At 42.8% G+C, this 20,706-nt stretch overlaps 4 protein-coding genes across 5 annotated transcripts; 3 read left to right on the top strand and 1 right to left on the bottom strand.

The window, feature by feature from the left end:
* The first annotated feature begins 2,590 nt into the window (after positions 1-2,590).
* Positions 2,591-3,714, top strand: LOC124705738 (membrane protein PM19L-like). Its single transcript, XM_047237444.1, has 4 exons — positions 2,591-2,731; positions 2,825-3,044; positions 3,142-3,187; positions 3,303-3,714. The coding sequence occupies exons 1-4, from the start codon at positions 2,614-2,616 to the stop codon at positions 3,423-3,425; spliced, it is 507 nt and encodes a 168-aa protein (XP_047093400.1). The 5' UTR covers positions 2,591-2,613; the 3' UTR covers positions 3,426-3,714.
* Positions 3,715-6,050: 2,336 nt separating this feature from the next.
* On the top strand, positions 6,051-12,183 carry LOC124706581 (protein ABCI12, chloroplastic-like). The gene is made up of 9 exons (XM_047238241.1): positions 6,051-6,427; positions 7,127-7,243; positions 8,983-9,219; positions 9,433-9,597; positions 9,710-9,785; positions 9,892-9,956; positions 11,391-11,542; positions 11,625-11,821; positions 11,921-12,183. The coding sequence occupies exons 1-7, from the start codon at positions 6,065-6,067 to the stop codon at positions 11,538-11,540; spliced, it is 1,173 nt and encodes a 390-aa protein (XP_047094197.1). The 5' UTR covers positions 6,051-6,064; the 3' UTR covers positions 11,541-11,542; positions 11,625-11,821; positions 11,921-12,183.
* A 144-nt stretch (positions 12,184-12,327) lies between these two features.
* Positions 12,328-14,970, bottom strand: LOC124706582 (DNA-directed RNA polymerase II subunit RPB7). The gene is made up of 6 exons (XM_047238242.1): positions 14,840-14,970; positions 14,600-14,765; positions 14,460-14,510; positions 14,209-14,274; positions 13,367-13,435; positions 12,328-12,582 (listed from the first exon to the last, which is right to left on the bottom strand). The coding sequence occupies exons 1-6, from the start codon at positions 14,953-14,955 to the stop codon at positions 12,517-12,519; spliced, it is 534 nt and encodes a 177-aa protein (XP_047094198.1). The 5' UTR covers positions 14,956-14,970; the 3' UTR covers positions 12,328-12,516.
* A 280-nt stretch (positions 14,971-15,250) lies between these two features.
* On the top strand, positions 15,251-19,226 carry LOC124706583 (1-(5-phosphoribosyl)-5-[(5-phosphoribosylamino)methylideneamino] imidazole-4-carboxamide isomerase, chloroplastic-like). 2 transcript variants are annotated; one of them, XM_047238244.1, is made up of 9 exons: positions 15,251-15,374; positions 15,470-15,525; positions 15,736-15,943; positions 16,430-16,515; positions 17,084-17,185; positions 17,531-17,664; positions 18,358-18,406; positions 18,815-19,005; positions 19,085-19,226. In XM_047238244.1, the coding sequence occupies exons 1-8, from the start codon at positions 15,254-15,256 to the stop codon at positions 18,992-18,994; spliced, it is 936 nt and encodes a 311-aa protein (XP_047094200.1). In that variant the 5' UTR covers positions 15,251-15,253; the 3' UTR covers positions 18,995-19,005; positions 19,085-19,226. The 2 variants fall into 2 exon arrangements, with proteins under 2 accessions (XP_047094200.1, XP_047094199.1); XM_047238243.1 differs by having other exon boundaries at positions 18,815-19,226.
* The last annotated feature ends 1,480 nt before the right edge of the window (positions 19,227-20,706 follow it).

Here is a 20,706-nt window from a genome sequence, read left to right on the forward strand (position 1 = left end):
ATCCTCCAATAATGATGAAACATGCAAAATAGATGAAATAACATAAGTATTGTGTCCCAATATGAAATATATCAATGAATAACAGCAAATTATGATATAAAATAGTGATGCAAATTGGACGTATCAAGGCACACCACAACTCATTGTAAACTTGTATTTGTTGCCTCATAATTCTAGGAAAGCATCAATAGGGACTCGTCACCGTCGTGAGGTTTCCGAAACTGGGTAACTCGTGTGGCTCCCCTCTCTCTCATCCTCCATGAGGCATTCCTTACCGGAGTATCGTCGAATATGCAACCACTGGCGGAGACAGGGGGTGACCAGCAGGGGCCACGGCCCCCCCTAACATGCAGAATTTTATTTGATACCCCCGATTAGTTATGCCAGGAGCTATGTATCCAATCTACGTGTTCATCTCCCAAACTCAGATATGAATGTACGCCGCTCACAGAAGATCCCATTGAGTAGCTTTTTGACTTTTCTTCTCATTCCTTCAGGCTTGAGCTACGAGCCTGCATGCTGCATGTTCTTTTTTCCTTCCCTGTAGGTTCTCTCCCCTCTCTCTATTCCTCAATATTTATATTTTAGAAGCACCCAAGCTACCAAGCCCAAAAACAAAACATTTTACCTAATCAACCGGATTAAGGAGAAAGCTAGCATATGGAAAAAGGCAGGCACAATGGTACTGGGATGAATCCCATTCGACCCAGGTTGAACGGTTTTGGCTTTCTTTTTTCAGGGTGGCCACTTTGGCTTCTTCCTTGTAATCTGAAAAACTTCTCCCTGAATTTATTTCTCCTCCGATTTAAAATACATACAAGATGCAATATATTTCACTTTGATGTCCTGATTTGCAATATAATTCACAAGGTTTGAATTATTTATGAATTCAATACAACAGAACGCCACGTACAATTCAACTGAAAATTGTTGGTTCACATTTTTATAATTGCATATTTGGCCTCCATGCTACTTATTGTAGATGTCTAAATATTTTATCAATGTAATGTATATTTTTTGCTACGTCACCGAAAAATCTTATATAGACCTTTTTTTTTTGCATTTAGAGCTCTACTCAGTGCCCGGTCCCCCTTATGTTTATTTCCTGGCTCCGCCGTTGTATGCAACGACATACTCAAAACCACCTAGCGAGAAGGCACGCCTCCATCACTGGAGCTGACTTGTTGTAGTAGACAGACGAGAAGTTATAGTGCTAAGACCCCAAAGTACCAACGCAGTAGAGTAGCAACCGTCATCAATGATGACAACCGTATATCGGAAAAGATTGACATGAAACCACAACAATGAATATGAAAATTGATCGAATCATGCTAGATCTGTCGGACACACGACTCCACACACCCTTTGCATGCGCCAGACGCACAACCGGAGCGAGGATAGGGCGGGAGGATCTTATTTTAACTTTAGGATGTAGCCATTGAGTCACCATCCTAAAAAAAGACAATGAAAAACAACATAAGTAAAGAAAAAAAAACTCTCCGCTAGCGAGGGGCCGCCCCAAGGCCACCGAAGGTGGAGAGAGCGGAACCTAGCTAGATGGATTTGTGGCCGCTGCCTCCTGATCGCCTCTCCTGGGTGCTCTCACGTACCACTTCTGGTGATCTCTTTGTTTTAATAAAATCATAAATTAAATAATTAATTTTTTGGGATATTCAATGATGTACTATGGGCTACACGAAAATGACAAAAAAATTAATGCGAAATTCTTTCTAATGTGGGCTACATAAAAAATGACAAATTTTGATAAAGTTTGGAAATTTTGATATTTGAAAATATACATATTCAGATCCACATATTTTTTATTTTGTGTCAAAAATACAAAGTATTTGAAATTTATATTTTACACGTTTGTGAGATAACTACATCTGATTTTTTTCAAACTTTTTAAACTCAGAAATGTGATTTTTTAATTATTTGAAACACATGATCGCTAGTGCCCGAGAGCCAAAAATCTCCACCCTCTACATGCGTGTGTTTTTTTTTTTCCTTTTGCAAAGATCGTTTAAGTTCTGACGGATCATTTGGAGGCTGGCGTTTCTGCGCAAGAAGGAAAAGAACATATGCAATCCAATCCATGCTCCAAACTAGAGCTTTCTGTGAAAATAACCTGTGTATGTGGTTTCCTTCTGAAAAGACGGTTTTAAGTTCTGACGGATCACTACTAGGCTGGCGTTGCCCTGCAAGAAGGAAAAGAACTTATGCAATCCAAATTCCAAACCATGGTCCAAACTTAAAGATTTTCGGTGTCAATCAGTAGATCACTTGGGCGAAGAAAAGAATTCCTGATCACGTAGGCGGAGAGTACTACATGGAGATCCGTCCCTTGCAGAGAGCAAAAGCAGGGAACCCGGAGCAAAGAATACCTGGCTTAACTGCAAAGCAAGCGAGGAGTACCTGTGGCTTCAACATACGCATCTCTTAGCTGCACGACGATCCTTGCACCGATAAAAGAATGCATTTCCGTGGCGTCTATATAGGTCGCCGATCACCACGCCGTAACACCACAACACGATAGCGGCAGCAGCGCACACAGGGCGAGCGCACGCACGCCGGCGCATCGATATCGATCAGCAGCAGCTAAGTAAGAAAAGCATGGCGAACAGGTCGCTGGCCTCGGGTTTCCTGTTCCTCAACCTCATCATGTACATCGTCGTCGCCGTCATCGCCGGCTGGGCCATCAACTACAGCATCGAGGACAGCGCCCACTCACGTAAGTGATCATTCAAGTGCAAGCAAGCACCATCGCTGACTGAAACTTATGAATTCGATTTTGATCTGTGTTCCTTGGCGTGGATGCGTGCAGTGAAGGGCGCGACGCCCCCGGTGCGCCTGTTCCCGATCTACTTCCCGATCGGCAACCTCGCCACGGGCTTCTTCGTCATCTTCGCGCTCCTCGCCAGCGCCGTCGGCATCGCCACCTCGCTCACCGGACTGCGCGACGTCACCGAGGGCCACCCCGCCAGCATGATGTCCGCCACTGCCTCCGCCATCGTCGCCTGGACACTCACCCTCCTCGCCATGGGGTAACTAATTCATTGACAAGAACCATTCCAGTCTTCCACAAATTAAGCTCGAACACTTGGTCCTAATTAACACACTTTTGTGGGTCGTGGAATGCAGGCTGGCGTGCAAGGAGATCAGCATCGGCTGGAGGCCCCCGAGCCTGGTAAGCACCATTAACTAATGAAGATTTGTCAGCAATCTTGTTTTTCCGCTTTCAGAATCTCTCTTCTCGATCTTGTTCTTGTGTGGAACCTAACGGATCCCGTGTGCGCCTGCAGCGCGCGCTGGAGACGTTCACCATCATCTTGGCGGGGACGCAGCTGCTCTGCGTCGGCTCGCTGCACGCCGGAACCAACGCGGCCATCGTGGGGACGCCCATGGGAGTCAGGGCCAGAGTTTGATCGATCTGCAGAGTCAGGCCGTTGGCGTCGTCGATGAAGTGTGTATAAATTGAGGTGCATCATCTTGCCAGGGATTGGTTCGCGTCTGCCGTGTGTCCTCTGCGTGCTGTGGGGATATATACAGATTGTGCTATACCGTGTGTGTCGCTGTGTGTGTGCGTGCGGCAAAATTGTCTCATGGGTGTTCTTTCATCGAGCGATGATTTCTGAGTTATGCAATACTAGTATATGTTGTGCTGTTACTGATGTAATCGTTTAATCGACAAAGTTGAACCGTGTATCTTCACTAGTGACTGGTGTGTTACCTAATTTGTTGGCTGCTCGCACTCTGTACAAAAGCTATCCAATACGAAGAAGAGTCTGTCCATCAGTCATGACTGAATTTTTTCTTAAATCTCAACTGATTTAAAGCATCAACTTCACTGTAATGAAATGTGAAATGTGTGCAACTTGCACTTTTCACCAGGTTGCTTGCACTTTTGACTGAAGATTTAAACCTCTGTTGATTGGGCGACGAAGGTGCTTATACAATGTTTTCTTTTTGGAGGTAGACTTTGGATAATCCCATTTCTGGTTCAGGTGATGTATTTGGTGGCGATTTGTGTGTTGTGGCTGCGAGTGGTTGTTCTCTGGGTTTTCTTCTTCTTTCTTTTCTTCCTTAATGTACTTTAGACATTTTATTTAAGGTTAGATATACTTGTTATCTTGGAGATATTAATATATTTCCTTTATCAAAAGAAAAAACGATCGTCTGAGATTTACCAATAAAGTATGAAGAAATATTGTTCATGGTTCTCGCTCCCCATCCAACATATTAATAATTTTGAACACCCATATGATAAAATATCATCATTAGGATGGTATTTTCCCTTAAGTACAAGAGCACATGGACTATTCGGATTTCTCAGTAGGTGCAAAGCTTTCTTACCTAGCATAACATTATTGAAAAGCTCAAAATCCCGAAAATCCAAACCTTCAACATATTTAGGCGCTCATCTTGGTGCCTTGAATTATCTGAGATTAACATAATGGTTAGACAACGCCCCGCGTCGCTCCCTCTCGGACGACTCGGGCGGTAACTGAAACCCTAGCGCCGCCACCCTCCTTCACTAGCTTTTTCCTATCTCTACCGCTACCAGAGGTGACCGCTAGGAAGCTACGCGACCACTCAGGAAGGTACCGACAAGGATCTCGTCTCTTTGTGCCCCCAGACGTAGATGCAACAACCTCGGGTGGTGAGGCAGCGTTGGCTTTACCGCAAGCAGTGCACACGAGTGTTGGCCTTGTCCTTGTTCGTGTGTATGGCGAGGACTCTAGGGTGTTGGTCGTGGCACTCAGTCTGCTCACCAGCTTTTGATCCAGATGTGAAGGTGACTCCTCCTCCGAGCGTGCCCTACCTTTCTCGTGTTGAACTCCGGTGGCTTCTAGCCGCTCGATCTGTCAGGCAAAAGGTAGGACTAGGAGAAATCCCTCATTGTCTGCACCAGCCGCGACGTCTATGGGTGCACGTCGTTTTCCTTGGAGGCGTCGTTGATGTATTGTTCCCTTCCTCGCCCTCCCCTCTCTTTAAGCGAGAAGAAATCCCAAATCTTCTGGGTTGAGCGACATCGGTGTCCTGGGTCTTGGGTGACACCACCTTCTTGAAGGTGCCGCTTTGGGTAAAAGGGGCCGGGTGCGGGGCTTGCTCTGGTTCCGGTTGTCATCACCGAGGTTTGATCCATGGTGATGGCGCTGAGCTTTTTAGTCTAGGATCCCTGCATCCATGTGGGTTTAGTCGGCTTGTCCCTTCCGCATGCTCGCCGGTGGATCGTTGCCCTCATATCTGAGCAGGGAGGGGAATCCTCACCTTCCCTCGTTTGGAGTGATGTGCTGGGATGGCTTGAGCAGGGTGCTCCTTGCAGGTTTTGTTCCAGCGCTATGTGGTGTGACAAAAACTCTTAATTCACCGCACCTTCTCCATCAACGACCACAACAAAGCAACTTTCCTTCCTCGTAGGTGCATCCGTGTGCGTGGCAAGGCTTTTGCTGGTGAGCTCGATGCACTCAGTTGGCAAGTGGCTCTATTGGTTCCTGGTCCAATCCTTTGGTCTATGGTGAGCATCTCCATGGTCAACTGTTCGGCGGCCTTCGAGTCAGGGCTGGGGGGCAGGGTTCCATTTTCAGTCATGGATGAGGATGGTGATTTGTTCTTGTCTTAATCTTTTGTTTACTGTTCTAAGCTGTTTTTAGCATTTTGAATCTTCTGTTTGTGGTTGCCTTGTGTAATTCTTGGCATGTTGATGACTTCGTTAATTTAAAGCCGAGTTTTTCCTTCCTGTCGTCTAAAAGCAACTCATAGAGTAGGTTGTAAAGACCGAATCACCGATTTTAAGTTTTTAACACAGGTTTCTTTCCTCCATACGAATACGATACCAACATTTCACACCATGGTTGAACTCCTGATGTAGCTCCAGAATGTGTTCAAAGTTTGAAAACACGTCTGGTACACACGAAAAACATATACTGTATTTCGAAAATAAAATTACTCAAGCCGGCCGGTTTGCGCCAGCAGCTGCAAATCCTGCTAGTCTGCTTCTTCGGCCTCGAGGCTCACCCGTCCTGCCCCCGCGGCGCGCGCCCTCCGGCGGAGCGAGCCACCGATGGCCGCCGTCCAGCTCCGCCCTTTCCACTCCCTCGCGCTCCCGGCGGCGAGAACCACCACCAATCCCAACTGGATTCACCTCCCGGCGAAGCCAAGGGCGGGGAACAGAAGCGCCCGCCTCGCCCTGCTCGTGTGCTCCGCTTCCAACCCCGCCACGCCCGCAGCCCCCTCCTCCTCGTCGTCCTCAGGGGATAAGAATGGCGCCGCACGATGGGCCGCGTGGATCCCGCGCGCCGCAGTGGGCGGGGTCGGCCCCGAGCAGGTCCTCCGGCTCATCTCCGGCGCCGCGGCCACGCCCATCTGCCAGTTCGTGGACTCCCCTCGCACCTTCCTCCACTCCGTCGACCCCCGCGTCAAGCTGGTAACTACCCTCACTCGCATTTCGGATAAACTGCCATTAGTTTCTATGGTGCCGGTTCAGAGATGATGCACGCCAGGTCTTCGTGAAAATGTCTCCCCTGGGTTATGAACTAGTAAATGAAGAAAACGATGTGTCAATTTTATTGCCCAGCATTATGACATCACAAAAAGTTGTTGGATGAGCAGACCTGTGTATATAGTTCTTGATAATGTTGAATACTCGGAGAGAAGGATTTACTGAGCCGAGCTCATGTTCTAGGGTTAACCAAGATTAGTTGTGGAATGATGCTTAGTTTGTTAAAGCTTCTGTATCCTTCTGCATGCCTATATGTCGTCTTGTAATCAATTGAAATAAACATGTCAAATGAAACAGGAGAAATTAAATGGTCTATGTACTATGTGGTCTCTCACTTGGTCTCTCACTTGTTTTATCTACCTACTACCTTAGAGGGAGGGGGAATATGGCATCTCAGACAGCACACAGCTTTATTGCGCGCGGCTGGTCTACTTCTCTTAGATGGTGCTATCGTCTTGGTAATGTTAGATGGTGTTCTCGTCTTGGTAATGTTAGATGGTGTTATAGTCTTCAGTAAATGAGAGATAAATGAAATACTTTAATTGAAGTTAAAAGATCAACTGAATTATCTTGTACCTGTTGCTCTCCTGCTGCTTCTAACAATGTAGCTCTTTCTGTTTGCAGGTGTGGCTCTTGGCCCTTGTTGTCCTACCAGCCAGGTCAAATATTTATATGCGGTTTGGTTTGGTAGCTGGCCTTGCTCTTCTTTCAATGTGGGTTCTGCCAAATCATGTTTGGAAGGTATGTTTACATGCATATCTAATTCTGGTTTAAACTTTTGATCCTCCCCAGCTACTTGGAATTTTCCTTATGATGTTCGTTTGCATCGATAATTTTCCATACATGTTGAAGCTTATGGTTTGTGTAAGTCAAAAGGGATTCAATCTTAGTTTTCATGTTCTAGGCTAAGGGCCAAATATAGGGAGTGCGCGAGGACTCCTAGTCTAGACTGAAACATAGGGTTGTGCAGTTTTCTACCGAACCAAGCCGGTCAACTCAGTTCTATAGGAATCTGGTATTTGGTATGGTAAGACAGAGTCCTTGGTTTTGATATTCAGTATAATCAGTAAAAACCGCCGGATCAACCGACCAATCTGAAAAACCCGGAAACTATGTTGCACTCGCATATGGTGTAGTTCCTGCTCACGGACTGTCACCTATAGCCCAAAAACCTAACTCCCATGCATAATGATAGACTCTTTCTGGAGTCTGGATACATTAAGTTGCTAGGGGGCTCTGACATGGTATATCCTTACTTGAAGTTGCTCTTCAATCACAAGGCCTTGTCTGGAATTTGAATTTATTATCACCATGGTTTTTGAGTCGTTGCATGGTCGCCGAGTCGTTTTCCAAAAATCACGGCAACTCGCAACTAAACAGCGACTTATGGCAACTATACAGCGGCTTCCGCTGCAGCGTTGGTGATCCACACCAGCTTTGGTAAATATGATATCCTTACTGAAATATTTTGGTATTTACTGACACCTAACATATTTTCAATAAACACCTTAGCTGTCAAAATGCATATATTGGATCTATTAAATACCATATTTGGTGAAAAAACTGAACACACACAGTGAAACTAATATTTCTCTACTTAATCTGAGTGCAAAGTGAAGCACAACAGAGTGCCATGTTATCACATTTACGTTCTAATGCAATCCTTGTCCCAGGAAAAAAAATGCATAAAAGAACACTACCATTGTCATCATACATCTACAGCCTGCTTGATGGCACTTCATAAACAATGCATGTAGATGATTTTTATATCCAAATGGAACAACAAAAAATCATTATACAAATATAGCAGAACAGAATTTACACACAACAAGTCAACAGCATGCAGGCACAATCCTGGTATTGTTCTAGACCTAAACCAATACTATGATGTATATTACTACATCGCGTTAACTACCGTACTATGGAAGGTCCACTGGCATATAGCATTTATAGCTGAAGGGTGGGGATATTAGATTCTTAGCAAAAACATGAGCGTAGACTTGGTGGACAGCACATTAGTTGAAAGATTTTATTGTTCATCTTTACAGAACTGATAAGTGATAACATGGTCCTTGTATACAGATATTAGAACGTATAAGATAAGATCTGCCTGAACGAAAAAAAAGTAACATAAGAACTCACCAAAAGAAAATATGTAGTACCGAAATCATTTATCCTAATTAATGCTGCCGCCATATACTCTGATTTGCTCCTATTGCTGCCTTGTTGGGGCCCCACATGTACATGACAAATAAAAACCGATACTCTTAACATAGCAAACTGTAGTTAATTTACTGTCATTTTTGGTGCTGATGCAGGACTTTAAGTTAGACAGTTTCAGCGATCATGTTTTACTTATATCTTATCCCTTATTTACCCATTCTACTCATAGCATTTATTGTCTTGTATATTAAGTATATTCTTCTTGAAATGCACTTGCTTTGCTTGTATCCATAAATCAAATTGTATTTACTCTGTAGGATCAACTTGGAAGGGTTACTCTTCTTTCAGGCATCATATTCATAATGTTGGGATTTGGTGCCGATGGCACGCCTTCCCTACTACAGACAAGAACTCCTCCCCCATCTGTTCTAGGTGTGCCGAATATTCCTTGTTCCTTGAGTGGATATTCTTACACAATCATGAAACTAGGGCCACTACAGTTTACAAGGAAAGGCCTAGCAGTAGCAAGTACATCGGCATGCCTCTCCTTTGCAGTATGTTCCTCCATTTCATCTAAGTATTTGCCTAATATTTCTCTGACCCAAAATCTTCCTTATCTTTTGCTTTCTAATGCCTTTTGCATTCTCTAGCTGGTGAAGTACAGCAGACAGACACATCCTGAGTGCAAAATATACTGTTTTTAGTTTTTTTAAATTCAAGTAATGCAAATTGAGATGTTCATGGAAATGCTTGTTGTTTGGATGCAGATATTCCAAAGTGCAAGTCTCTGCTTGACCACGACCACTCCTGAGCAGCTTGCTTCTGCTTTGTGGTGGTTTATGATTCCACTGAAGCTTATTGGTGTACCAGTACCCGAGATAGTACTTACACTGCTACTATCTTTGAGGTTCATTAATCTAGTATTTGATGAGGCAAGTGTAGGCTAATTGCCAAACTGAACACTGATTTTACCTTTTCTTAACTACACACACACTGCTATTTGAGACCAAACCTTGAAGTAACATTATTCAAAATTTGTACTAGGTTCGCAATTCAGCACTGGCAATCGTAACACGTCGGATTGATTGGAAAAATCTGGCCACTATGGAAACGATAGATAGTATGTACTTTCTCTAACCTGGCTATCAGGGTTGAATCAACTACTTTACATATTATTATGTGGAAAAACGTTGAATTGAACTTTCACACTAATATCATCTTTGCAGTTTTCTTCAACTATGTCCAGCGAATTTTCAAGAATATATTTGATCATGCGGAGCAAATATCCAAGGTCAGTTTATTTCGAAGTTTCACAATCCTCAGAAAAGTGAATTTATGAACATGGCTGAGTGTGATCCATTGTGTTCATGTGTTGTTTTATGAACTAATTATTACAATTTTCTACGAATCCATCTAGCAGTCCTTGGTCACACATATTTACTAAGAGTCTAAGATTGGCATTAATAGGATCATATATCTTGAGTACTTTGGCAGCATGCACTAATATTTGATGTTTGACTAGACTCAAGATTCAGAAAACTTTCTTAACTTAATAGTTACTATAAGCCTATATGACAGTAGATGCTAAACAACGCCAGCATGTATCCCCCAAGCAATCAGTTGCACAGTGGAATTAGGGGGAGCAGCTATCCCCAGGGTAGCAGGCCATTTCCCCTTTTCATAACCAAATTCACATGGTCTTTTACATTGATCTCAGATTTGGAAGTGTTCTCCTGTCACTGTGAAGGATAAGAATTTGAGTTGAAAGTCCATAAGCCTGTCGTTAGCATATGGTGTTACGTGCAACCTAGACGGTTTGCCAAACAGGAGCAACAGTGGCCAGAAGCTCGGAATGTTTCTACTTTGTTAGAACTGGCTGAATATTACTTAGCTATCAACTATTGTTGTATTGGTGGTACGATCTTATATTGTTTGTAAGGTTATCTTTATTAGCTACAAAGTTACTGTAGATTTGATTGTTAGCTGGCTGGCTGTGGTATTCCTTGATCGCTATTTCAGGTCTAGTCCTCCCCCAAGCAGTGCCTTCCTTCATCTAGTACTATTCTATCTCAAGTCGTTGCTGTGCAACCTCTCCCCTGTGCATCTCACCATTATAGATGTTTACTGCAATTAGGCACATACGTACACAAGTGTCTTTCACACCAGCGTGCCAATCACATCTGTACACGCTTAACAACCATTGCTAATACCTGTGTACGAATCACTACACTATCTCTATAAAAGATACTTATCATATCTGTCTTTAGGTCCGTTTCTAAGGGCACACGACATTAGCTTTTTTATGACAAACCATTCCTGGTTGTGTTGTCGAGTTGGATGTCTCAGGAAAACTGAACCAGGCATGGACTTCACTGTTTGTGTATCAGAAATGAGTTTGGGCCAAAATGGGGTAGAAATCGCATAGGTGATCACTAGCTGTCTGAAATTTGGATGGCTTTTGTTTGAACTTAATTAAGCAAAAAATGCTTAGAGAAAAGGAACATCGAGCACAGCTGCATCCTTAATTGAGGCGCTCTTCTGTAGTCTCATTGACATAAGAATGGTGAAACTTGATTATATCATAGTTGACATATTACATTTTCAGGCACATAGCTGTCTAGATCGTAGTACTTAGATGGAAATGGAGTCCTTGTAGTAGACTGATACAGCTGTAATCTTTTGTTGCTTCGCCTCTTTAACCTCAGATTCTTTCTGTTTTGTGCAGGCAATGATTGCGCGAGGATACCGTGGTGACCCTAACAACCACAAGATCTACTTTCTCACGGAGTCCTCATTTCGCATTGTGGATGCATTTTCGTTGCTTTGCTTATTTGCCTTAATGGGCCTGGCTTCCTTTTCAGATAGATTGGCTTGATGGTACCAGATATTCAAGAGCTATTCACATATTTCCTATCATGGTCTTCACGCGAGCTTACTAGCACCTTCTCAAATCTTTCAGGAACACTTCTACATTGTGATTTACAAAATCAATTTTGGAACATCTTGGAGCAGCATTTGAAGTGAATTAGAAACAGAGCAGTAGCATGATCATGTCGGTGGAAACAAGTTTGTGATTTCCATGTGTACAGCATGGCTCCCTCCCGGAGAAAAGAATGACATCTGAAAAGTGATTACACTAACCTCAGGTTAAAGCAGGTGAGCTGTATGTGTTTTATATCCCAAAGAGGGTTTAAATTTAATGTTAATTCAACGGTTTTATATTGCATCATCTGATCTCAGTTGTTCCTTATGCAGGTATCTACGTATTTTAGGCGCACCACCTTGTGGGAGCTGATCATGTAACGCTTACAGCTAACATTAGTCTAACTGTCTTAGCGAAAGGTGTCTGTTAGTACGGTGTTGCCAGATGGGACAATCTCAAATATCTGTGTATCACTACCCCATGAATGCCATTCAAATCTACGTTATAAGAAGATATGTTCATTTCATTTGATAGCATTGACTTGTACTTCCGTTTGGTTAAGATCTGACTGCCAACAATGACCATCATCGGATGTAGTAAGATAAGTGGTTTGGTACCACATAGTTGCGCAATCTTATCAGAAGGTTCAGACAGCTGCTTAGGACCCATTTCTCTTTGCAGTCTTACCATCATCAGATGTAGTAAAGTAAGTGGTTTGGCAACACATAGTTGTGCAATCTTATCAGAAGGTTCAGACAGCTGCTTCAATCCCAATAAATTAACCACTACTGTGGCTCATTGACTACAGTTAAAGATCCTAGTTATGATAATACAGGACCCATTTCTCTTGCAGTCTTTCTTCACGTTACAATGCATCAGGATGTCGAAGTTGAAGAGTATCATAAGGCTGCAGTCTTGTCTGGATCATTTACGATGCTGCACCAGGATCACTGATAATACCCAGATAGTCATCTTTTATCGTGCCGATGCAAAACTGAGACAAAAAATGATCAAACTATAAGAAATTGCACATCTCAAAGCCTAAAAGGTGTTAATAGGATGGATACAGATACAACTGTAGCTTCATGACGAAATTGCCTTGTTTTTGGTACTCACACTGTCCGGGCTTGTGAGGCCCCTTGAATTTTGACCATAAATTTAACTAACAAAAATTGAGTTATTTGCCAAAAAAAAAATGCCTTTGAAAACATTTTGAAAATATGAATCCAAAAAGCGAACTTTTTATGGAAAATAAGTCATAATTTGATGGCCAAAGTTGGACTTAAATTCGAGGGGGCCTTACAAACCCGGACTGAGGGAGTATCTAATTATGGTTTCAGTAGATAGAAATCAAGTAAGTTGCATTCAACATTTTGGCAAAACCCATATATTATGAATCTAAACAGGATTAGAGTACTCCGTATCAGTTATATACCTCTGGTAATTATAGCATATGAAAGAAGAAAGAACACTTTAAAGTTTACACAACAGTACATAGACACCATCCTATCTACCTGAATTCATAAATATGAATCTTGGACTAATTAATTAAGTTGAATCAAGTCACTATTTTCCCCAAAACCTACACATGCCTCTTCATAGACTGATAGAAAATTGGCAACTACAATTCTTTTTATGTAATGATCTCAATGGTACTGCATATGGAATTTGATCATCAAGTCAAAAATCAACAACTCACAGAGGTCCTGCCTCATACTTCTAAAAACTGAGCACTTCCATTTCAGAAACTTCCACAAAAGAAAGGGTAACAGACTTACAATTTCTGTCGCATCAACACGGGTGCCTATGATCTTCAAACGAACCTCACTTTCTTTTTGAATTTTCACCTGAACCAGACAAACAAGCAATTCCCACTTAGCACACAAGAATGACTAAAACAAATCGCTTTCAACAGAACTATCCTTTTCTATGTCATAATGATAGCCAGTACCTCATAGTAATTTTTTGAGAGCTTATTTATATATACCAATTCATATATGCATTAAAGCATTTATAATTTCTTATAGCATTGTGAATAAACAATTAGATTGTTAATTTTTTTTACAAGCACACACAATATCATTTCAAAGATGCTCCAATAAGAGTAAAATAACAAGTGAACATGACCTGCCAGTAGTGTACAGGTGTACTATCATAATATAAAAGGGAGTTCGTGATGGTGGTGGTTCGGCAGTGGTATGGTGCTAACTTCGCTCTCTCACACAAAAGAAAATACACAGACTCGCGGGCCTTCTTATCCCCTATTGTTTCTTGTGGAGTTTGTTTTTGTTCTTTATTTTCTCACCAAACCAACAAAATAAGTAGTTAGTCATTCGACATGTAATATCTCATTGCTTTAATTCTTCGACAAGCCAAACAACTTCTTCTGCAACTCCAAACAAACATTACCATCTTTAGAAAGCAAAAGCCAGAGTAAATCTGATATGCTTACAAAATATAAAGGTCAAAAGGGATAATCGTTAATCTAAATAAACATTTCATTTGTTTTAAGCATGAATGAATGTACCAGTGAAGTCTGTAGTAATACATGTGACACTTGGCTAGTAACTACCGACGATGAGAAGAACAGTAGGAACCACTTGTACAAAAATAAGCATACCGATCCATCAGAAGTTGTGTAGTTTGGCACATCACCAGATTGGAACTCCATATCGTCAGGAATCAACTGCATACAGAAGCAGAATAACACAACCAGTAAGCCAGAATGTGCAAGGTCGGCAAGAAGCACATCCAAATCGGACGTAAGAGCTTGTACTGCATAATTGATTACATAGAGAATTCTGAAGTTCATCGATTTACTCCACCAATTTGACAAAGCAGGTCCGATCAAAAGCACACGAGTTCACTCACATGATTTGACACGAAGATCTGCACAGGCCCAGCCTCCGCGAAGAACCCCATCTGCAGAACCAACAAGACGAGCAATCGAAGCTCAGTAAACCGGGCACTGCAGAGCACATCACGCCTGCGGATATCGAGTAAAAGCCCACCTTGTTGACCATGGTGACGACGGCCTCGAGGATCTCGCCCTTGAAGGGGCGGAAGACGACGCACTGGTACTTGACGGGGAAGGTGACGAAGCCCGTGCCCTCCCGGATGAGCCCCTTCCCGACCTCCTCCACCCCCGTGATCGCCACCACGAACCCGTGCCGCCCGCTGCGATACAGCCAACCGGATTCAGCGAGCCGGAGGAGGGGGCGGGCGGAGGAGGGGGTTGGCGGAAACCCTACCTGCAGGTGCCCTCGACGTCCTTCATGAGCTTGGCGACCAGCTTGTCGCGCAGGTGCGGGCCGAAGTGGCGCGGGTGCAGCTGCATGTTCCGCTCCAGGACGATGTGGAAGAACATCCTCGTCGGCCGTCGGCGGCGGCTGCGGCGGCGGCGGTGGGGAGCGAGCGAGCGAGTCCTTCCGCCGAGTCGAGAACGGCCAAATCGGTGGATGGCTCGCCCCGTGAGCTAGATGCGGGAGGTAATAGCCCGGAGACGCGGAGCTCAGGGCCGTCCGATCTGACATGACCGCATCCGGACCGTCGGATGTGACAGCGTCCGACACTCAACTTTAGTCCGAGTCTGACCCTCTTCATCCGGCCTCTCACCGCCCGAACAGACAGAGAAAAACCAAAACCCTACCCCGCCGCCGCCGCCGATGAGCTTCCGGATGGCGTCGAGGTGCGCGGCGAGGCTTCCGCAGCCACCCTGCACGGCGCCGCAGTCCCGCTGGCAAAGCTCGCGGGTCTCGGTGCCCCCGGCGAGATCCAGCGCGTCAAGTATGTCTTCCCCCCTTCGAATCCCTCTGTGTCTTGAGATGCATTATATTCTGGTCGATAGTCGGGATTATGAGATTGGCCGTGCGTTTTGGCAGGAGGACGTACCGTCGTGTGCTCCGTTAGCTTCAGGCCATGTATCGACATTCACAAGGTCAGTAGCCAGTAGGAATGGTACCCTTCACTGTTGGGATTAGCAGCTGTTTCTTACTCCGACATGAATGTAAATCGATGCCTGTAATTTTTTTAGTGTATTTAGAATTCACAAACCGTGCTCACCGGTAGATTTCCAATCATCAACGTTTAGGCACATCTGGCATTAAGAACATGGCCTATCTGATAGATTATTTTTGTGAACTCGTAGGGGAAAGTTAAACAGATTGTTGGCTCCACTCTCCGGGATGCAACGGACGATGGCACGGCACTAGTGACCAACTTTGAGTCGGACAAGTCTGCAGCGGAATTCGCGAATGTTTATAAAGATGATGGACTTGTTGGTGGGCATGTCATAATGCTTGGCGGAGACGATGCGAGCCGTTCTGCTGCCCTGGAAGCACTACATGCATATCCTGGTGAGAATATGTTATCTTGTTATTATTTATCAATTATCACCAGAACTGTATTTTTTTTCCTTTTCAGAAAGTATATGATGTAGCATTTGGGTCTGATTAAAGAGCTTCTTTGTTGAAACTAAGCATGTTGTGCAACTTTTAATATGTGACGCACATCTCAAGCAGTGAAGCGTGTGTTCGTGTTGGTTCATAATATTCACGAGCAGCATAGATTTATGTTGGTAGTTTATTATCTTCAATTCAAGTTCTTATCTGGTGAAAACATTCTTTAAGATTACAATACCAAATTTTGGACTTATTGCAAGGGCCCTGTGCTGTTGTTGTTTACAATGAGTTAAGGCTACTGCCATCAATTTCTCCCATGGGGGAGTTTTGTACATCTGATAGTGGCGCTCATGCTGTATTGTTTGTTTCTATTGTATTGTATAAGCTGGAGATGCCATCAAATTAACACATTGCCATAAACATGGACTATCATAATACTAGGTGGTTTGCAAGTTGGAGGTGGAATAAATTTGGAGAATGCAATGTCTTACCTTAATGAAGGGGCAAGTCACGTGATTGTAACTTCTGTACGTGTTCATGCTCTAATTTTGTGTAAATAATGCAGTTATATTTTTTCTTCTTGCCATGAACCATTTACGCCTCTGTTTGTTAAATGTACATATGCATATTAGATTATGGAATAAGATTAGGGCCTGGCCCACATTGTATTTCAACTTCCTGTTCATCTCTTGTTTGTGAAATTGTTTAAACTATTTTTTTCTTTGATATCAATATTGTTGTTTCACGAAGACCTAGAATGCTGCCAGAGTAACGTTGCCTATATATCCAATGGATAATCACTTATCCGCAGCTGTTACCAGTTTTTCTATTGTCACATTTTGGCTACTCTTCTATTGCCAATGTGGTTGCTTTGTGGCTTTATTTTTCTTGATGACAAAGACTCTCTAAGAGCCTCAATGGCTAGTATTAGCTATAACATGTTGTTCAAAGTTGGATTTTTTTCGGAACTAGATGGTTAGCACCTGCGCTCTGGGTCTGGAAATTTTTCTCATCTATTCTAGTTGCTTTTTGTTTGTAGATGATAGATGACTGATCAGTTGAATATTTGCAGCTTATGTATAGTCTTTTATGCAGTATGTATTTAGTGATGGAAAAATGAACATCGAAAGACTGACGCAACTTGTCGAGCTTGTTGGGAAGCAAAGGCTTGTTTTGGACCTTAGTTGTCGAAAAAAGGTACATTTCATCATGTGTTAAAACTTCGAAGTATGTTAATGTACTGAACATCAGTGCTAATTTACAGTACTGTTTTCTTGTGATCTACCTTTTGAAATTTGTGTGCAACTTACATAAAATTTTCTCTAAAAGACTAAAAGTAACATGGTTTGTTGCCCCTCGTCATCCAAACATAGAGCATTGCCTTACTTAATGTAACAATTACATTGAGTACAAGTTGAGCTAAGCCGATTGCATAAATAGGAAGCTTGATAATGGAACAAAATCAGTTCCCTGCTGGCCGCTGTTATCTTACTGACAGCTCTTTCTATCTTCGGTTTATCTTACCAAAATGTTTCTGGTTAGGATGGCAAATATGCCATTGTGACTGACAGATGGCAGAAGTTCAGTGATGTCTATGTGGATGGGCCAACATTAGAACGTCTTGCTGCCTATGCAGATGAGTTTTTGGTTCATGGAGTTGATGTGGAGGGCAAAAGGTGAACCATGTTCTTTCTGTATTTAATTAATCCATCTTTTGTTGATATACAGTAGTAGTGTAGTCACCCTTTGGTAGATATAATTGTCTTGTCGTTTTAACTTCCCATGACTATCTAATTTATACGACTATGTGCTTGCCACAGTTATTCTCGAGATTCTGAATTAATTTCATCTGCACCCTTTTGGGTGCCTGTGCGTGTGTTTGAGCTCAATTTGTAAATTTGAAGACACATTGAAAAACCGAAGTTTCCGATTGTGTGGTTGATTGTACCAAGTGGTAAATCTATGGGATTGGTCCTAGAGGAAAGTCATCATTTTTTTTTTGTTGATATCCCTCCTAGATGCCAAACCATATCATCCAGCAAAACCTGTCAAGCTCCATTGCAGTATATGGACCATCCCACAACTAAAAACTTGGCCGCAGGCAGGAATTTCCTCTTTCTTGTAATTGCGTGACTTACTGGTGACTCATCGGTAGTGCACATTTTATTCACCCATGTTTAAGTTTTAATCTCCCCGAAACTAGATATCACTGAAATCTCTTCATGTTAATCGTCCTGTTATGACATCGTAAAAACGTTCTGTGAGTAGTTAATTTGTCTAATTTAAGCTTGTTGTCGATCGGTAAACCACCCATCTTATGATATATAGTTATACTGTACTCATTGTCAAAGCTATTCTGTGAACTGCAGGTTAGGAATTGACGAGGAACTTGTGGCACTATTGGGACTCCATTCACCTGTATGTACAGTTACTTGGTGCACCAGTTTAAGTTCGAGTTCTGTGTTTCTTTTTTGACTTTTTTAAAATAAAGATCAGTATCCTTTATTTTCTCACTGACTGCATATTGTAGTTTTTATCTAATTGTCCCATTAACAAATCAATTGCTTGCTACCCACCCACCAAAAGAAAAATGAAAAGAAACTATGTACATTGTTTGGAGAGCGAATTCTGTGTAGCGAGGTGAATCAAACACTTAGTACTAGTTGCTCGACCGTCTTTCCATGCTTGATTTTATTGAACTTGCATGCATCTAGAAATGAAATTCAATTACTTACATTTTATTCTAGAGGTGTTCAGCTTTATATTCAGAGTAGTTTTCTGTCATGTGTACTCAACATGTGCCTCTAATTTATCTTGGCTCTGTAGATCCCAACAACATACGCCGGAGGTGTGTCGACAATGGACGACTTGGAGAGGATAAAGCAAGCAGGCAAAAGTCGGGTCGATGTTACTGTCGGGAGTGCCCTAGACATATTCGGGGGAGATTTGCCCTACAGTAAAGTTGTCCGTTGGCACTCGGAGCAAAGAATGGTTAGCCAGCGGTGAAGAAGTGAGATGTATGTGTTTTTTTATAGAGCATGATCAAAGTTCACCTCATTTGGGATCCCCACTTGACCATTAACATTCTGGTTATAGGCCTTGTTTGCAAACATTATTGTGAACAGTTAAGTGGATCTTTATGTGCCATGTTAAAGTTGAAGCAGAGATGAATTCAGTATCATAGATGGATTCGCATGACCAGCTGAGTAAAGATCAGTCTGTTCCAGTTTGTTGATCACTCATGTTCTCCTTCTGTTCACTAATATAAGATGTTTTAGCTTTTAGTGGATTCATCTATTTTGGTATGTATCACTATCTAGTCTACTCTTAGCGTGTAGATTCACTCATTATGATTTGTATCTAATTTATTTTAAAATATCTAAAACATCTTATATTTGAGGGAGATTTGCCCTTTTTCCGTAACGCCACAGCGTCAATTCCCATCAATTCCCTTTTTTGCTGCTGTTTTTTATTTCATAAAAGTTGTACATCAAGTATTCTTAGAATTGGACGAAACAAAAGCCGAAGATCTTATTTTTCGTAACGAAGACGAAATCTAGAGGAGAGACGAGGAGGCGCCACGGGGCGGCTAGACCAGGCCTAGGCCCAGGCCCTGGCCGCACCTAGGGGTGGTCTGGGGCCCCTGGCCTCCACCGACCTCGCCCTTCCGCCTATAAGAAGCCTCCCGGCGCGTGAACCTTAAATCAATCAGCTTCCGTCCACGAAAAGTTCTGTAGCTCTGCTGCCGCCGAAGACAAGATTCGGGGGATAGAAGTCTCTGTTCCGGCACCTTGCCGGGACAGGGAATTTCCCCCGGAGCCATCTCCATCGACTCCACCGCCATCTTCATCGCTGTTGCTGACTCTCATGATGAGGAGTGAGTAGTTCTCCCCCGAGGCTGAGGGCTTTACCGATAGCTATGTGGTCTATCTATCTCTTCATGTATGATCTTTATGTGATCATGAGCTTTGTAATCTAGTTGAATAAGTAGATGTTATCCTTCAACTATTGTGTTACTCAAGTGGTTTTATTATGTGATTTCCCGGGACACCTTGTCCAATGGTGTGTGACAGTGTGCACCGTGTTCGTTTTCTTAAGTTTAATTTACAGAAATACTTATGAATTGTGGTGTCTAGTTAGTACCATCTTTGTATGCTCAAAGTGATAGCGTGGGGTATCTATAGATTGGAAATGCGAACTTTAAGGAATGCTTATGCAACCCTACGCAGTGAATTTGTGTTTATTATCAAACCGGAGAGTGGTTCAGAGTAGCATAGTGAAGTGATAATATCTATGTATTCAGTTATGGTATCATTGTTGAGAGTGTCCACTAATAAAAGTATGATCCCTAGGCCTTCCAAGCATTGAAACACCATTTACAACCAGTTGTTCTACATGTTTGCTTGCTGCCATTTTTATTTCAGATTGCAATTACCATTCATAATCATCCGTATTACTTGTATTTCACTACCTCTTCGCCGAACTAGTGCACCTATACACCTGACAAGTGTATTGGATGTGTTGGGGACACAAGAGACTTCTTGTATCGTAATTGCATGGTTGCTTGAGAGGGATATCTTTGACCTCTACCTCCCTGAGTTCGATAAACCTTGGGTGATTCACTTAAGGAAAACTTGTTGCTGTTCTACAAACCTCTGCACTTGGAGGCCCAACACTGTCTACAAAAATAGAAGCGTGCATAGACATCAATCACATAA

This window comes from Lolium rigidum, chromosome 4 (genome assembly GCF_022539505.1).
Source record: "Lolium rigidum isolate FL_2022 chromosome 4, APGP_CSIRO_Lrig_0.1, whole genome shotgun sequence".
NCBI classification, from domain to species: Eukaryota; Viridiplantae; Streptophyta; class Magnoliopsida; order Poales; family Poaceae; genus Lolium; species Lolium rigidum.

What these genes read in the sequence shown, in the direction of transcription:
- LOC124705738 (XM_047237444.1), top strand. Translation starts at nt 2,614, where the DNA reads ATGGCGAACAGGTCGCTGGCCTCGGGTTTCCTGTTCCTCAACCTCATC. An exon ending in CGAGGACAGCGCCCACTCAC is followed by an intron (nt 2,732 to 2,824) that starts GTAAGTGATCAT and finishes GGATGCGTGCAG; the next exon opens with TGAAGGGCGCGACGCCCCCG. An exon ending in CTCACCCTCCTCGCCATGGG is followed by an intron (nt 3,045 to 3,141) that starts GTAACTAATTCA and finishes CGTGGAATGCAG; the next exon opens with GCTGGCGTGCAAGGAGATCA.
- LOC124706581 (XM_047238241.1), top strand. Translation starts at nt 6,065, where the DNA reads ATGGCCGCCGTCCAGCTCCGCCCTTTCCACTCCCTCGCGCTCCCGGCG. An exon ending in TCGACCCCCGCGTCAAGCTG is followed by an intron (nt 6,428 to 7,126) that starts GTAACTACCCTC and finishes TTCTGTTTGCAG; the next exon opens with GTGTGGCTCTTGGCCCTTGT. An exon ending in TGCCAAATCATGTTTGGAAG is followed by an intron (nt 7,244 to 8,982) that starts GTATGTTTACAT and finishes TTTACTCTGTAG; the next exon opens with GATCAACTTGGAAGGGTTAC.
- LOC124706582 (XM_047238242.1), bottom strand. Translation starts at nt 14,955, where the DNA reads ATGTTCTTCCACATCGTCCTGGAGCGGAACATGCAGCTGCACCCGCGC. An exon ending in GACGTCGAGGGCACCTGCAG is followed by an intron (nt 14,766 to 14,839) that starts GTAGGGTTTCCG and finishes GCTGTATCGCAG; the next exon opens with CGGGCGGCACGGGTTCGTGG. An exon ending in TCGTCACCATGGTCAACAAG is followed by an intron (nt 14,511 to 14,599) that starts GTGGGCTTTTAC and finishes TTGGTTCTGCAG; the next exon opens with ATGGGGTTCTTCGCGGAGGC.
- LOC124706583 (XM_047238243.1), top strand. Translation starts at nt 15,254, where the DNA reads ATGAGCTTCCGGATGGCGTCGAGGTGCGCGGCGAGGCTTCCGCAGCCA. An exon ending in CATGTATCGACATTCACAAG is followed by an intron (nt 15,526 to 15,735) that starts GTCAGTAGCCAG and finishes GTGAACTCGTAG; the next exon opens with GGGAAAGTTAAACAGATTGT. An exon ending in ACCTTAGTTGTCGAAAAAAG is followed by an intron (nt 17,186 to 17,530) that starts GTACATTTCATC and finishes GTTTCTGGTTAG; the next exon opens with GATGGCAAATATGCCATTGT.